This window comes from Hemiscyllium ocellatum, chromosome 23 (genome assembly GCF_020745735.1).
Source record: "Hemiscyllium ocellatum isolate sHemOce1 chromosome 23, sHemOce1.pat.X.cur, whole genome shotgun sequence".
Lineage (NCBI taxonomy): Eukaryota > Metazoa > Chordata > Chondrichthyes > Orectolobiformes > Hemiscylliidae > Hemiscyllium > Hemiscyllium ocellatum.
In genome coordinates this window covers 44,080,097-44,095,969 of record NC_083423.1, presented here as the reverse complement: position 1 = coordinate 44,095,969, position 15,873 = coordinate 44,080,097, and the positions used below count along the sequence as shown (strand labels likewise).

General features: G+C 40.3%; 1 protein-coding gene across 1 annotated transcript; it reads right to left on the bottom strand.

Moving 5' to 3' along the window:
- Positions 1-3,117: 3,117 nt before the first annotated feature.
- Positions 3,118-4,722, bottom strand: LOC132826617 (potassium voltage-gated channel subfamily A member 5-like). Its single transcript, XM_060842572.1, has one exon. The coding sequence runs from the start codon at positions 4,720-4,722 to the stop codon at positions 3,118-3,120; it is 1,605 nt and encodes a 534-aa protein (XP_060698555.1).
- Positions 4,723-15,873: the final 11,151 nt, after the last annotated feature.

Here is a 15,873-nt window from a genome sequence, read left to right as displayed (position 1 = left end):
CCAGACTCATTGCACTTGTGGCTAACAAATAAAGAAGACTTAGCTGAATTTGAGCTGAGGCAATTCTTCAAGAAAGGCTTACAAACCAAATGAGCCAAATACCATCTAGTCCTGCATATTACTAATGCTTGATCTGCACTGTATGCTTATCAGTGCCTATCTAGAAGATAAGTACTGCAATAAAATGGAGCATTCTTCATTAAACTGTGCTGTGAATTAAAGTTTAGTTCCGTGAATGAAACATGACAATTGTTCATACCACTCAGTACACAAAATATAATTTCATATATTCTGTCAATAACATTTTGAACAAATACTCACAAATAATTCAACACGAATGAACTCAGCACTTCATTCATGAAATGTACAATTTTTAAACATATCTGTGCATAAGAAATAAATAGAAACAACACCAAATAAAGTAAGGTGACAATCAGGGTTGTTTTTTCCCCTTGGCCACTAAGCACATGCAACATTGAAATGTAAAAGGAAGATTTCCTTTGGTTAGCATTTCTAGCAAAATTAAAATCATGTTATTTGAGAATGCATTCATGTTTTCACCAGAAATAATGATAAGAAGCAATCTTCCTGCTGTGGGTATGATGTCGCAATCACGAAGCAACCAAAGAAAATCTTTAGCCTGTAATGTTGAAACAGTCAGCCATCTGAATTCATTTGATCTTCGAGGCTGCTGACATATGTATACTGTCAAATGCTAAAAAGCTGTAAACAGCAATTATGAACGATTGTTTTAAACATATTTTCTGCAAGTCAAATTAAATTTATGTTAAAAACCTATGGGGTGTATAAGACGGCAATATCAAGGAAAGACCCATAAATTATGAACCAAAACACCCTTATTAGTTCACCTTTAAGAAAAAAAGAGTGGCACTGATGCTGGTGACTCTCAATTCAGCTGTTTTGAAATTGGAAATTTATTTTTGTTAAATAAGGCAGGACATTATTTCTGATGGCGTCATCTCCCACATGTGGTTGTACAATCCATATCAAATATGTATTTGTAAATCATTGCCAGATTTCATTTGAAAATTATCTAAATAACAAGATAGTACGATTTAATGTTCAAGTAATTTTGTAAACTTTCTATAAGCAAAAGGCAGAAGAAAACTTTAAATGTGAATATCAGAATCAGAGTTTGTAAGGCTATTTACAAAATTCATGCTTAACATTATGCAATTAACATCTGAAAATAGCACAATAGATTCAGGGCTCAAAGTATGGATTGCTTATCAGCAGAGAGCTTCCTGCCAATCAAAGTAATGTCATTCAGCAAAGCAGAGAATACTCTGATAAGCTCACAGTGAAGTCAATATTTGTAGCTCTTTGTCGATACTTTTTATAATTATCTACACATTTAATGCCAAAACAGCTGCATTAGAATGAATGATCTTGTCTATTACGAATGTAGGTAGTACTTTGATAATTTCACAATGTTCTGTAACTCAACAATTGTTTATGTTTAAAAGGGTTACAAATAAAATAAGTTGTACCCTTTTTAAATCTTTATTTTTGGTTTACTTTTTAAGAAATGTAAGTTTTTAAGAAGAAATGGTAAAACACTAACCTTCGATCATGTGCCTGCAGCAGTGAGCCACTCACAAGAGACAGGTGTTTTGTCCATTTGAAGACATGGGTGTTCTGAATATCAGTTCAGAATCTGGTAAAAATCCTTCCACATCACAAGATTTGTTTCAAATTGTTATAGATTTGCGATAGTTATAAGGCAGTCCCTAACATATAATGTTGTCCAAACGTTCACTTCCTCTAAACATTTTCACAAGATAAAAGATGAATCATAGCAAGTATTAAATCCAGAATTATTTGTGATCATCTAAAATGTGTTTCCAGTTCAAAAATACGTGTTGATTATCTTTTGTTGTTTCATCGCTCTGTAGTCTCAACTTTTATTACTTCACAGTTCATGTGTTAAACTTCAGGTATTTAATCCCAATCTTCGTCTGTTCTCATAGAACCCAGTTTTGCAGATTTACTGTTCAGGATAAATATGCAGATTTTAAAAATGTTATTTTACAACAGTAGTATAAATCAATGCATTTACTTAGGTCATTACAAATATGATCAAGGGGATCCTCAAGTGAATTCCTTTGGATATTTGTTTACATTAGATTATTTGCAACACATTAAGTGGATGTACAATAAGCTCTGACAGCTCTACCAGCAAAGAGAGAGTCTAGAATTTGTCCAAATGTGGAAAACTAGTACAAAAAGCTGAAGTTGTTGATTTCAGTCCCCATAAATATGAAGTAAACAAGGAATGTTCCAATTATCTAAATATACTGTTCAGTAATTCTTGTATGATCTGTTCGAATTTTGTCCCATGAAGACTTTGAAAAATATATTGCGAACAGAGGAGTCCCACATTGTCTAAATACAAATACGATTTTTGTCTTCCTTAAGAAAAAAACTCTTCAAACAAACTGAATTTCCTCTCTCTCTCTCTCTGACGGTAGCTACATTGTAAATAATACAAACACTGTTGCGAACTCCCATCATGACAGACTTTGATGCGCATAAATACATTTCCGCCTCCCACCCCTACCGCTTAATTTTGTATGTATGTATGTATGTATGAAACAAAACATGAAAGGAATAATCCAGGAAACAAAGGATTGAACAGTCCATGACCTTTCTTCTTCACAGCAAAAGAAAATTCAGCTAATTCACACCTTCCGCCGCAATAACAAATTAAAAAAAACACTTATGGAATTTGAAGACTTTGCATTTGTTTCCAATTAGGTGAAGGCAACCCAAATAAAAGACGGACCAGTTGGAACTGTCCACGAGCTCCAAGCTGTCCTCTTGTGCACCTGTAGAAAACTGGCGTCTCATCGACAACCCACCCTCCAACAACCCACCCAAAAACAAATTTAAGAAACAGTCTACCATAAATCTCTTGGAATGTTTCTGCCTGTCTGATAAAGAACGGTGTATAAAACTGATATTTTCTTCTCGCTTAACTAATCTAACCTCTGTGGTTTGTACAAATGCTGGGTGGGTGTTTTTTTTTCCCTCTCTTGTTTTCAACCCCAAACAAGTCTTTCTGTGGAGAGTGGTCAGGTGGAAAGTGGCCGCGGGCTACAGGTCGGTCTCTGTATTTGGATCCAGACAGAGCGCGTACAGAGATTTCCTGATGTCTGGGGCACTGTTGGCTTTGAGGTGGGCCCCTGCGCCATTGTTCACCCCCTCACTGTTCTCCAGGGGTTTGCCCAGGGAGCTCCTGCTCCTCTTCAGTTCCTCTGAGTGACTGGGCTCGCTGTCCGTGTCGTCCTTCAGGTACTGTGCCTGCTCCTCGTTGTCCGTCTCCCGGTGGTAGAAGTAGTTGAAGTTGGAGACGATGACGGGCACGGGCAGGGCGATGGTCAGCACGCCGGCGATGGCGCACAGCGAGCCCACGATCTTGCCGCCCATGGTGACCGGCTTCATGTCGCCGTAGCCCACCGTGGTCATGGTGACCACCGCCCACCAGAAGGCGTCGGGGATGCTGCTGAAGTGGGAGCGGGGCTCGTCCGCCTCGGCGAAGTAGACGGCGCTGGAGAACAGGATGACCCCGATGAAGAGGAAGAAGATGAGCAGGCCCAGCTCCCTCATGCTGGCCTTGAGGGTCTGGCCCAGGATCTGCAGGCCCTTGGAGTGGCGGGAGAGCTTGAAGATGCGGAAGACCCGCACCAGGCGGATGACCCTGAGGATGGCCAGGGACATAGCCTGCTGGCCATTGGACTGCTGCTCGGCCAGCTCGGTGCCCAGGGTGATGAAGTACGGGATGATGGCCACGATGTCGATGATGTTCATGATGTCCCGGGCGAAGACCGACTTGCTGGGGCAGGCCAGGAAGCGGACCAGCAGCTCCAGGGTGAACCAGACCACGCAGGTGGTCTCGATGATGAAGAAGGGGTCGGTCAGGCTGTTGCTGCCGCCGCCGCCGCCGCCGCCGCTGCCCCCAGCCCCGGGGCTCTGGGCGCTGGCGTTGTGCGGCGAGTTCCTGGCGCTGTCCCGGTCATCGCGGAACTCGGGCAGGGTCTCCAGGCAGAAGATGATGATGGAGATGACAATGACCAGCACCGAGACGATGGCGATGCCCCGGGCCGGGCTGGAACTCTCCGGGTACTCGAAGAGGAGCCACATCTGCTTCTGGAACTCGTTGCGGGGCAGCGGCTTCTCCTCCTCCTTGATGAAGCCCTCGTCCTCGCGGAATCTCTCCATGGCCTCGGGCCCCAGCTTGTAGAAGCGGATCTCGTCGGCGAACATGTCGATGGAGACATTGACGGGTCGGCGGATCCTGCCGCCCGACTGGTAGAAGTACAGGATGCCGTCGAAGCACGGCCGGTTGCGGTCGAAGAAGTACTCGTTCTTGAGCGGGTCGAAGTAGCGCATCCTCTTCTCCGGGTCGCCCAGCAGGCTGTCCGGGAACTGGCTCAGCGTGCTCAGCTGGGTCTCGTACCGGAGCCCGGCGATGTTGATCACCACCCGCTCCGAGCGGTTCACCTCCAGCAGCTGCTGCGGCGGCGGCGGCAGGTTGTCCACCGGTGGCGCCTGTTCCGCCGCTTTCAGCGGCCCCGCCGCGTTCATCTCGCCCGGGCCAGCGCTCACAGCCAGGGGCGCCGAGATACCGCCTCCAACACCTCTCTGACAGCTCCCCAGAGCCGCGCCGCCGTCCTGCAGCCTCACCAGAGCGATGTCCATCCCCGAGCCATTAAATAGACAGCAGGGGAGGCTGGCTCGCTGACTTCCACATCGAGCGGGAGCTGATCATTCAGCAGGACACACACACACACACACAGAGAGGGAAATCAGCACTCCCCACCCCACAGCAAGGCACAGAGACACATCAAGGCATTGCATACAGCAGCGGAACCCGGATGAGCAACAAATAAATCATGTTTGCTGCTCTCTCTCCCTCTGACGTCGAAAGTGAGCAGCAGAATTTATCACCCATCTCCCACCGCCCCAGACTCGACCCCTCCACTAATCCCAATCCATGCTCCCGAACCCTGTCCCTGTCCCTCCTACCTCACCTTGCCCGCCCCCTTCCCATTCCCAATCCCAGAGACAAGCCCAGGTACCTGCCGTGAGAAGCGAAGTCTGCTCGCCAGCCTCAAACATCGACCCTTCTCCCACTTTTAAATGACTTCAAAATACAGATGGGTAGAGTGTTAGACTTTTTTTGATATCTATACATACATAAAGAACAAACAGTTTGAATGTTATTTCGTTTACCCAACATGGTGGTCAAAGTGCTTGCTGCAGTTGGGTCAGGGAGGTTTTGTGACACCGTGGGTACTGTCCCTGCCTCTGAGTCAGGAGCTTGGGTTTGACTCCTACTCCGAGGCATTGTCTGTTTCAGAAATGCAGGTCCCACGAAGGGTGTACCAGAACAGTTTCCTGGTAGAGAGCCTTGGATCAGGGACAGTGTCCAGAATGGAAAACTGGTCTTTGCGTGGATGTCAAATAAATCTCTGAATATCTTTTTCCGACTAATTCAACATATGGATATTGGTCTGTTAAACAACTTGATGGACACTGAAGATGTGTTCAAACCATAGCCAACCAGGTCAATGATCAACTTCTGGTATGCCTTTATCAGAGTCTCCTAGTCAATCATGTTTCATTTGGTCTTTCTCCATCCATAGCCACTAGTGAAAGGCTAACCACAGAATCGCATGTAACCATGTTTACTTTTTCTGTCTCATATGTTACCTAAACATGTGAAGAAACCAAGGTTTTTATTGGGTCAGAGATTGAGAAAATATATTGACTAAATTGCATGGTGCTGTTTCTTTATGGAACATTACGGAGTGATTCAGTGGTAAATAAATTGATAACCACTAAAACACAACTAATGCAAAGTAATCAGCTAGGAAGATCCCAATTGATCAATGTACTAGACAGGAGTTTGACAGCTTGCACAAAGCACAATCTGTAAGGCAACACACTAATACTGAGGCATGAGTTTGCTTCAGGTTTTAAAAGCAAATTCTTGTATCGATGTCTCCCTAAGCAAAGATTCTTCAAAGAGAGGCTAAACACAATTATCTCATGAGTTTTAGGAATACAGACTGTGAAATACTAAGCACATTTAGGTGCACAATTTGATAGTTCATAAATTACACGCTAACATAACAAACCTATTTTCAGAAGATTGAGAGGTAATAAATGCTACCACCTCTTAAAATAGTGAAAGGCATGAAGATTATTCATGCCTATAAATTGTGTTTACTAACAGATTGAAGAAACAATTCACAATGTCTTGGTCTCAGAAAGGACCCTCGGCCATTAGGAAGTCAAGTGCAGGCTTTTCAGGATCTCCTGTACATTGTACTGTCAGGATGATGGATCAGAAACCCAAAGTAAGAACACTTTGAACTTTTAATTCCAAAATGTGATTTTTTTAAATAAAAAAGAGGTCCTGGTCAGACTCCCAAAATATAGATGCAATTCAGTACAGTTCAGAAAAATACTTTGCAAGACCCATGGAATGTCACACCTGCAGGAAGTCAGGGAAATCACAAAGAGAAAGGCATAATAGGAAGAGATAATGAGGGAGTTAATGTATAGCCCCCTTAGAGAAAACTATTGTTTGCAGACATATTTGTGTGTGTGTGTGTGTGTGTGTGTTATCCTTCCACTAATATATTCGAAGTGGTTACAACTGATTGCAACTCTGGGTCTGAGAGTGCTGGTATGTGAAGGTTTGCTACTAAAAGAATCACCTACAAGTCATCCCTGCATTGTAGGTAAAAGGACTCTCTGACTATGAGTGCTGGAAGCCAGCCAGCTAAAAGAAAATAAAAAGCAAGAGAGGATTCTTTTGCTCTGAGTGTTACTATCCAACCATCACCAGCAGGAAATAACTTCAAATCCAATAATTCACTGTTCAAACGTCTATTCTTTGTGGACCATGCAGAGAGACTAATTTACACACTTTTTAACTTTTATCTTGTTTTATTAAACTCACTTTTTAAAAATCCTAATCTGGATTTATGTGTATTACTTTATTGTTTCTTTCCACATTAAGTAACAAATAAGCTCACTCATTTGTTAATTCAAGAAAGCCTGTTTAAATTAGTTCATTTTAAAACAATAATTCAGTCTGGAAGAAAGGATTCAGAGAGTGGAATCCTTTTTAAAATAACCTTGTTGCAACCAACTGAGGAGATAAACAAATAAAGGTGGTGAACCAGTCCATCCTACCTCACCTGGCAGCTTAGTAACTTTGGGTATCCATCTGGAACCGTATTGACTCGAAAAACCTCACCCACAGATTGATTAAAACATTACAAACTTTCTTCCTTCAGAAGATATGTGAAATTCCAACATTGGCAGTGATTTGGCATCTAACAGGGATTTGGGAGGAGATGGTGGCTGTAATGAGAGAATGGTTGCAGCCTACACCAATCTGTTGCTCTGCATCCCAGTGAATGCTTTTTCTGAATATTCTTATTTCTCAAGGTTTAGAATAAAACGTGTGAATAAGGAAGCCTGCTACTGATGTTGAACTTGAGTAGAATACAGTACATCCCATGTAAATTTGTGTCCACAAACTGTAATGAAAAGGTGATGGGTGAATTGAGAAGGGAAGCCAATTCACATAGGAGTTTAACAGATTAGAATATCCTAGCTGGAAATGTAATGAATTGAGGAGTTTTGCCCAGGGTCTGGTTGCAATACCGGTACCTATAAAAGACTACTTGCCAGTATTAATTTAAGCAATTCTGTAGATTGAGTGAAGTATAGATAGTTAATGCTCGTTCTTACCATTGAGCAATTTATGCAGATTAAGGATCAAATACATAGCACAATGTACTATTTGGTGCGGATTAAATTTAAAGCAGATATATCATGTGTTTCTCATGTTATTCAAGCAATACAAAACACTAATAATGAGGAAAAGGTCTCAGTATAGCACGCCATAAATTATTTTAAATTACATACTACAGTAAGACTGCTTCTGACTGTCCAGTCAATTGTTAACCCCACCTGTCTGTCCAATTGAATGTTGAAAAGTGATATGACACTTTTCTAAGAGCACAGAATTTCCCAGTATCTTTCCCATTATTCCTCAATAAATTGATCATTTCATTCATTATTAATTGAACATTGCTTTCATAGGATGACAGACACTTCTGTTTTCATAACGTTTGAAAATTTCTCAATGATATTCTGAAATTAATAAAGACAGATATCTTGTGTTTCTTTTTCAAAAAAAATCACATTTAATTGAAAGTAAAGACGAATGAATAATACATTCAAAAATTCTCACGCAATTGTAATATACTAGTGAACTATAATTCCAATTTATCATTCCTTAATAATTTATTACCTTACTATTCAAACTTCAGTAAATTATCATTAGATTTTAGTGAATTTAATTAGCTAGTATCTGAGCAAAAATGTACAATCTTTGCAAATCAAATCTAAGAATGAAATCATATACTGTCCCATTTCACATTCGTAATAGAGTGAAACCTAATTGAGCCTACAATTGAAAAGCTGGTTTCTAGTTGGCTTACGGTCTTGGCTTTCCATCCTTCTGTTCTGCTTTTTCCATATTGTGGTTCCCACTTTTGAGGATTTTCTAGTTTTCACTTTGTACTTCCAATTAAAATAGATGCAACGAAGGGGTTTCTTTGTCTCACATATATAGCTCTCTAATTACTCCCATGAGAAACTAAATGCCTAGCTGTTACGCAGCAAAAAAAAACCACGTTTGAGTTATCCATTAAAAACTGCTTTTGTTGATCATCTGAATCAAAATGATCCACAACTATTAATTAAATGACACTTTCACTTTAACCTTCTCGCTCTCCATTGATCTCCCAAGCTGTATCTGGACATTGTACCATATCCATGACAAACAGTGGCAACCTAAAGGAGACAGCTTTTATTCATAAATTCTCTCATCTCACAGGACTGCTTGCATTCAATATGCAGCTGTGGCTAATAAGCAATGGGGTCAAAAAGATGAAGTCTCAGGTCACATATGGGACAATTTATTTTTTAGAACAGTTATCATTGAATCCAAAGAGCTCTAAAGAAATTAACTCAAAATGATAAAGTTTTTGACCACTTCATTGTCAAAGTTGTATTGCCATTTTTTAAATTCTGTTATATTAACAATGTCCATTTAAAAATGAAAGCCCCGATATTTGTATAATGATTACCTGATTATTGGCCATGCACAACAGTTTCCTGAGCTATATAAATACACGTGTATATGCTTGTGTAGCACACATTGCCAAGAATGTGACAATGACTCTTTGGATGGTTAACACTACTTCCCCATTATCTAGGAAGTAATTGTCTCTCTAAACTCTTAAAAAGGCACCTTTTGTACATGAACAGGTTGATTTTCTGAGCCAATAGTAATGTTCATTTCCCTAACAACATCCCTTGACTTTGTAATGACAATATGTAGAGTACCTAACTGTGGGCAGCTATGTCCTTTTGGAGTTGATCTACGCAATCAGTAAAGGTGCTGCTGCACCACTGTTGATGATAGGCATTTAAGTCCCCCACCCAGAGTATATTCTGAGCCCTTGCCAACTTCAGTACTTTCATCAAATACTGTTCATCATGGAGGAGTATTGATCCATTAGGGGCTGAGTTTGATGGTATACTGGAATCAGTAGGAGGTTCCCTTAGCCATGGAGTCTGAAGGTTCTGTTAAAGTTCCCAGAGTAACTCTCTTTTGACTGTGTGTCACTGTTATATCACCTCTGTTTGGTATGTCCTATCATTGGGATACGATGTACACCGAGATTGGGAAGGTCTTATCTGGGACATTATCTGTAACGTATGACTCCAGGCGTATGACTATCAGGCAGTTGTTTGATTAGCCTTTGAGGCATTTCTCCCAAATCAGGGAGTAGCTCCAGATGTTGGTAAAGAGGACTTCACAAAAACAACCAGGCCTTGTTTGTCATTGTCATTTTAGATGCATTGGACAATTTCAGATAGTCCATTTGGTTTCATTCATTTGAGACGTTTCAGTGTTGCAACTTGACAGGCTTGCGAGGCCGTTTTAAAATCGTACACGTGCAGTCACATGTAAGCCAGACAAGGTTAGGGTGGCAGTTTTCTTTCCCTAAATGACATCAATGTACCAGATGGTTTTTCTATAACAATTGATCATAGTTTGATGCACATTATTAGAGTTAATTCTAGATTTGTTTTTTTTTATTCGAATTCTACTATCTGCTATGGTGGGATTTGGACTCAATGAGCAATGTAATGCAGAGCATTACATTCATCACTGAATTCCTGATCCAGCAAAAATACCACTATTACATCGCCTTCCTTGTTCCAAGGAGAACACGCTATAGAAGCAGACTTAAACCTGGTCTTTGTCTGCCTCATATGTGTGACCTTATGGGTATCTGTGGTCCATTGGCTAACTATTGAAGCTTGACAAACATGATGGAAACTGTGTTCAAAAGGACATTGGGTTAGCTCACTGTAAAGGGGGGAGCTGAAACAAAATTGCTGACCAAAGCAAATACCTGATGTTAACTATGGAAACAAATGCCTCCTGTTTATACAATTCTTGGACAAATAAGCTCAGAACTATGAGGGTCTTCAGCAAAGGTAATGACATTGAACAGTCTGGAAGACTGGGAGAAAACATATAAAAGAAGACACATCAAAGGCATCAAAAGCAACAACTTGAGACCAACTACAATGAGGAGAAGATCCTGAGTTCAGAATTCACAGAAGTATAGACCTGTCAGAATGAACCTGAGTGGTTCACCACATACAGGCAATATCTGGATTTTAGTCAAACAGTTGAATAATGTATTGATTTGTACTTATTAAGAACAAAAGAATTACTAATAAAGACAAAAGTTGCAGTAGATACTAATTTGGCTGTCCTTGATCTATCATGAAAATTGAGACCATGATGGAAAACCAGTCATTACGTAAGTCTGAAGTGAAAGAATTCATAATGGAGCAATAAACTGAGCGCAAACAATATATTGGCAGTTTTTGCAAAACAGCTATCTTTGTAAGGATGAATCTGACCAGTACCTGATCGTCTGCTGACCAAATAGCAGTGTTGTACTGATTGCATTATGATACAACTGTCAAGAATATCCTGTGATACAACTCATTAGTACATACAGTTATCTTCTTGGATTTTAATGATTCTCTAGATTAAATTTTTCAAACATGCTTTTTCCTATTTTACTATCAAAGTTAATTACATGGAATTTTGCCTTTTAATATATAATTTATCAAAATGAATTAAATTTAGACATAAACATGGCAATATACACTTTCATTTGATCCATATATTTCTTAATTAGAAATCAATATTTTCTATCTATTGTACAGTGTTGTCTGCCAAGATCTATAAGTATGGAATGGCCGTAAACACAAAACACTTCAGGTGCTTTCATATAAAACTGAAATCATTGGTCAATATGCTGTTGTATGACAGTACACTTTGCGAAGCAGATTTGTTGCATTTAGCTAAATAATAGGAAAGTGAATTGGTGATTTTTTTAATCCAGGCAGTGTAAAATCAGATTATTTCTAATTTTTTTGATCAATTACTTTGAGCAGATATAATGACAATATGCATTTTCAAATCAGTTTTTTTTTCAAAGGGACATTCCAAAGAATCAATTTGATGGAGTTTGCAATTGGAAACATTATCAAAGGTATTGGCAGACTGAGTCAAGATTTTACAGTTCTTACCTCACTTGGTGATGCCTCCCTACATTATGCTGGGAAATGTAAGGGCTCACAGAGAGATACTATTCACTCGTGACAAGAGGAACAAGCCTGCAGGTGGAACAAAACGTACGTAGGTAAGGGTTGCCTGAGAGCCCACAGTGGAACGCGCTAAAAACATTTGTTGCTATGAGTGCTTCAATGCCCTAAGAAGGAAAGGGAAGGGTCGGTGTGGACTTGTTGGGCGGAAGGGCCTGTTTCCACACTGTAAGTAATCTAATCTAATCTATATCCTGATGTGTGTATCATGCTAATTTACTGGCTGCCTAATCCTGTACCACACTCCTCCCACCACCTTACCTAGCTGGAAGTACTCTCACTCTTCCATCTGGCAGAAGAGCCAGAAGCTTGTCCTCAAGCACCAATTGGTTCAGGCACAGCATATTCCCAGCTATTATTCGACAGATAAGTGGACTGGCTAACTTTAAAAAGTGCTGATCTTGCTAATATGTATCTTGCCTAGTGCAGGCCCTATGTGTCATAATCTGAATAAGTTATTTTCACCCTATGGTATGTATGTTCTTGCTTACTATGATCTGCCTGCACTGCTTGCAAACAAAGCTTTTCACTACACATGACAATTAATAAATCAATCAATCAGTCTGCGTCTTTCTTCACATCTCCATTTGCCCATTCACCACCCCGGCACTCAGTTTCAGCTTTATGCAATGCCTTGCATTTCTACAAAGTCATTCTCAACTAATGTTCTCCATCTCTCGATAAACCTTATCTCTAGGACTGTTCTTCCTCTCCTTGCAGCAGAAGAGAGTACAAACATAACAGTAAGTGATTGACAGATGGATGAAACAAAGTAAGCCTCAAAATATTGAGGGAATCCAGGTCAGTACTGTGCCCCATTGCTATTGCCCTGACCATTTTCATCTAACCAGTCCTCCTTAGTATGGTCTAAGGAGATTCTGTGCTCTTTATCTTATTCTACTTACAGGTAAAACTCAGTGCTCTGCAATGTTGCACAGCATATAGAATGTACAGCCTTGAGCATTCTGGGGAGCCTGGTTAGTGGTTACTGAAGGATAATTCCTGATCTGTACAGATACCCAAAGCACAACTTTTACAAGGTGATTGCTGGCCCAATAAGTCATGGATTGAGCATGTGATCTTTCTCATACTGCTTCATGCGTGTCAGCAGCCTTGTTGTACGGGGGTACCTCTAGACCTCAAGCATCCACCTGTTAGCCTGCTTCACGATGCCAAGCTATCAGGAAAGATGGACCACAGCAGAATGGAAGCATCATGGCGGTCTCCTGCTAATCTCGTACACATTGGAATTAACATCTTTTATATGAAAATGAACATCTTTTTATATCTCAGCTATACATTGACAGACTGGAAGTCCTTGCAATTGTTGAGAAATCCTAGATGTTCTGTGCTTGCCTTAATTGCCACGTGTGAGAAGCCAATTAAAGCAACAAATCTGAGGGTTAGCTCATTCTGACTGACATCATTACAGGGAAACCTCGCATAATTGCCAGCCCTGACACACACCATCAGTTGACTGACATTGAGCTTTAGGGGTCATTAACTGCAGGATCCTCCAAATGGCTCCACAGAGCCCTGGAAGGATCCAGAGACAAGAGCTTGAGGCCAGTGAAGAGTTTGACAGCCATGGTAAAGCTTGGTTACCAGGCTCACTTGGTAATAGGTCTTATTTTAGGATGTTGCAAATGTTTGACACCATGTAACATTGGACCCTGACATTGCTGAAACTCTGAAGTTCAGATATTTCAGGGAAATGTATCCTTGACCTGGAGATCCTGTGTGCCTGTTATGGCTTCCTGAACACATCTTTCTCATGATCCACTCTCTGTCGCTCATGGACCTCCAAACTATTGATACTCTGGCTTTTTTTTTCTCATTATTGTCCTCACCTAAAGTCTAGAAGTGGCACCCATACTAATCCATTACAAACTACAGATTAGATGCCCAATGTATAGATGACATCTGTAAAGTTGTAAAAGCAACTTCACATCACAAGTATTCTGAACAGAGTCTTTCATACAAACAGGCAGAAAAGCAGGTTATTGGGATATTTCCATGACATATCTTCAATTGGCATTGTGTTCTCACACTGCTCCTACTGACAGTTGTCAGGAACTCCAGAAAATATGAGTTAAATTACAAAGGTCACATTGATATCATTGCAATTATGTTACTGTTGTAATTGAACAATTACAATATTGAGCTAAAAAGCAAATAACTATGGATGTGGAAAATTTAAAACAAAAAGACAAAATGCTGGAGAAACTCAGCAGGTCTGGCAGTATCTGTGCAGACAAAACAGAGTCAATGCTTCAGGTCCAGTGACCCTATGGGATTTCTGCAGATCTCAGCAATTTCTATTCTTGAACTAAAGTATCTAAATTAACAACTTTCTTTTCCTGGGGAGATTGTGCATACTAAGCTGAAGGTAGGTGTAAAAATCAGTGGGTTGGAGCCAGCTTCCTGGTAAGCTCGCGTTTTTCTGGACTTAACCTCAACTCACATCCGAACCCATTCACTCACCCAGGTTAAACAATCTCCCCAGTGCTAGTACTTTCTAGCAGGGCTCATCCTCCAGAAATTCAGCAGAATATCTTCATAAATAACAATCTACATTGGTTCTTTGGAATATGTATTATTCATCAGCTGAGGCCACAGCAGGCAATGAAAAAATTCTCACAGAAATGCCATCAAAATCCAATCTCAATTTTTTGTACTTCATAATATAAGTAATTTCCACTTATAACCTCAAATGTATGAACCCTACAAGTGAATGTTATGACCATGTAATCACAAGATATGAAGAGACACAGATGTTCACTATGGATGGTTTAAAACTTTTAAAATTTAGAATGGTCCTACCTGAAGAGTGCATTTGCCTCTCTAATATCCATCCTTACATGGTGGTCTGTCTCGAGTCTCCGTTTCATTTCTTACATCTGCTGGTTCCATTCTTTTAGTTCTTCTCCACAGGGGGAAAAAAAAATCAACATTAGGAGAAAGCTCTTGAGGTGTTAAATCTCAGCAACTCTGCAAAAAAGTTTATTTGAAGACTGTTTTGGATAATCCTGGAAAGTCAATGCTCCTATTTATCATCTTAAAATTAGCTGCTAAAATTCTCCTGCTGTCATATACAAGATTTATGTTAATATTTTCCATAATGAAGCCGGAAAACATAGATTACATGATCACCTGTAGGATTGTACAGTAAACATATTGTGATCTGTTTGTTCAATCCAGTACACAACTCCTCAACAAGAAGAACTCTTTCTATTTATTTTCCCTCAGGGTAAGGAAACTCATTGCTTTCTGGTTAACGGGTTGAGATTATGGGGCCAATTTTTAGCATTAACAACGTCCCATCACAGTATTACTGGAAAAGAGTTTGTGTACTTGAGTTATTGCAATGTTGCTTCCTAATCTGAGTTTAGTTTCTCTTACGATGACAGATGTCATCGTAAGAGAAACTGAGTGAAGATCACACTTTAGGTTCTGTTGTCATGATTTGGAGATGCCAGTGTTGGACTGGGCTGTACAAAGTTAAAAATCACACAACACCAGGTTATAGTCCAACAGGTTTAACTGAAAGCACTAGATTTTGGAGCACTGCTCCTTCATCAGGTGGTTGTGGAGCAGCACTCCAAAAGCTAGTGCTTTCAATTAAACCTGTTGGACTATAACCTGGTGTTGTGTGCTTTTTAACTAGGTTCTGTTGCACACTAAAGATATTCCTTAACCAATTCCACTGAGCGTTAATTGCATTTGCTATCTAGATACAGACACAAAAAGTCAGCAACTCAATTCAGACTAGATAAGGTTTTACAAACTATCCCCAATGAAACTCAACCTTCCAAAACAGCAAAAAAGGAGTCTGATGAGCTTTCAGAGCTGCAGACGAACTGGACAAACAGCCTTCCCCCTCTCAATATGGAATTTCGCATATGAGGCAGTAAACATTAAGCAATGTTTTTTGCATATTTTCATTTTTATTTTGGTGCTTTATATTAACTTTGAGCTTGTATCCTGAACTTGTGTGATGCTCCAGGAACATAACCCAAACATTTATACGGGTTTCTATGGGAATGTGTTTCAAACAATGTG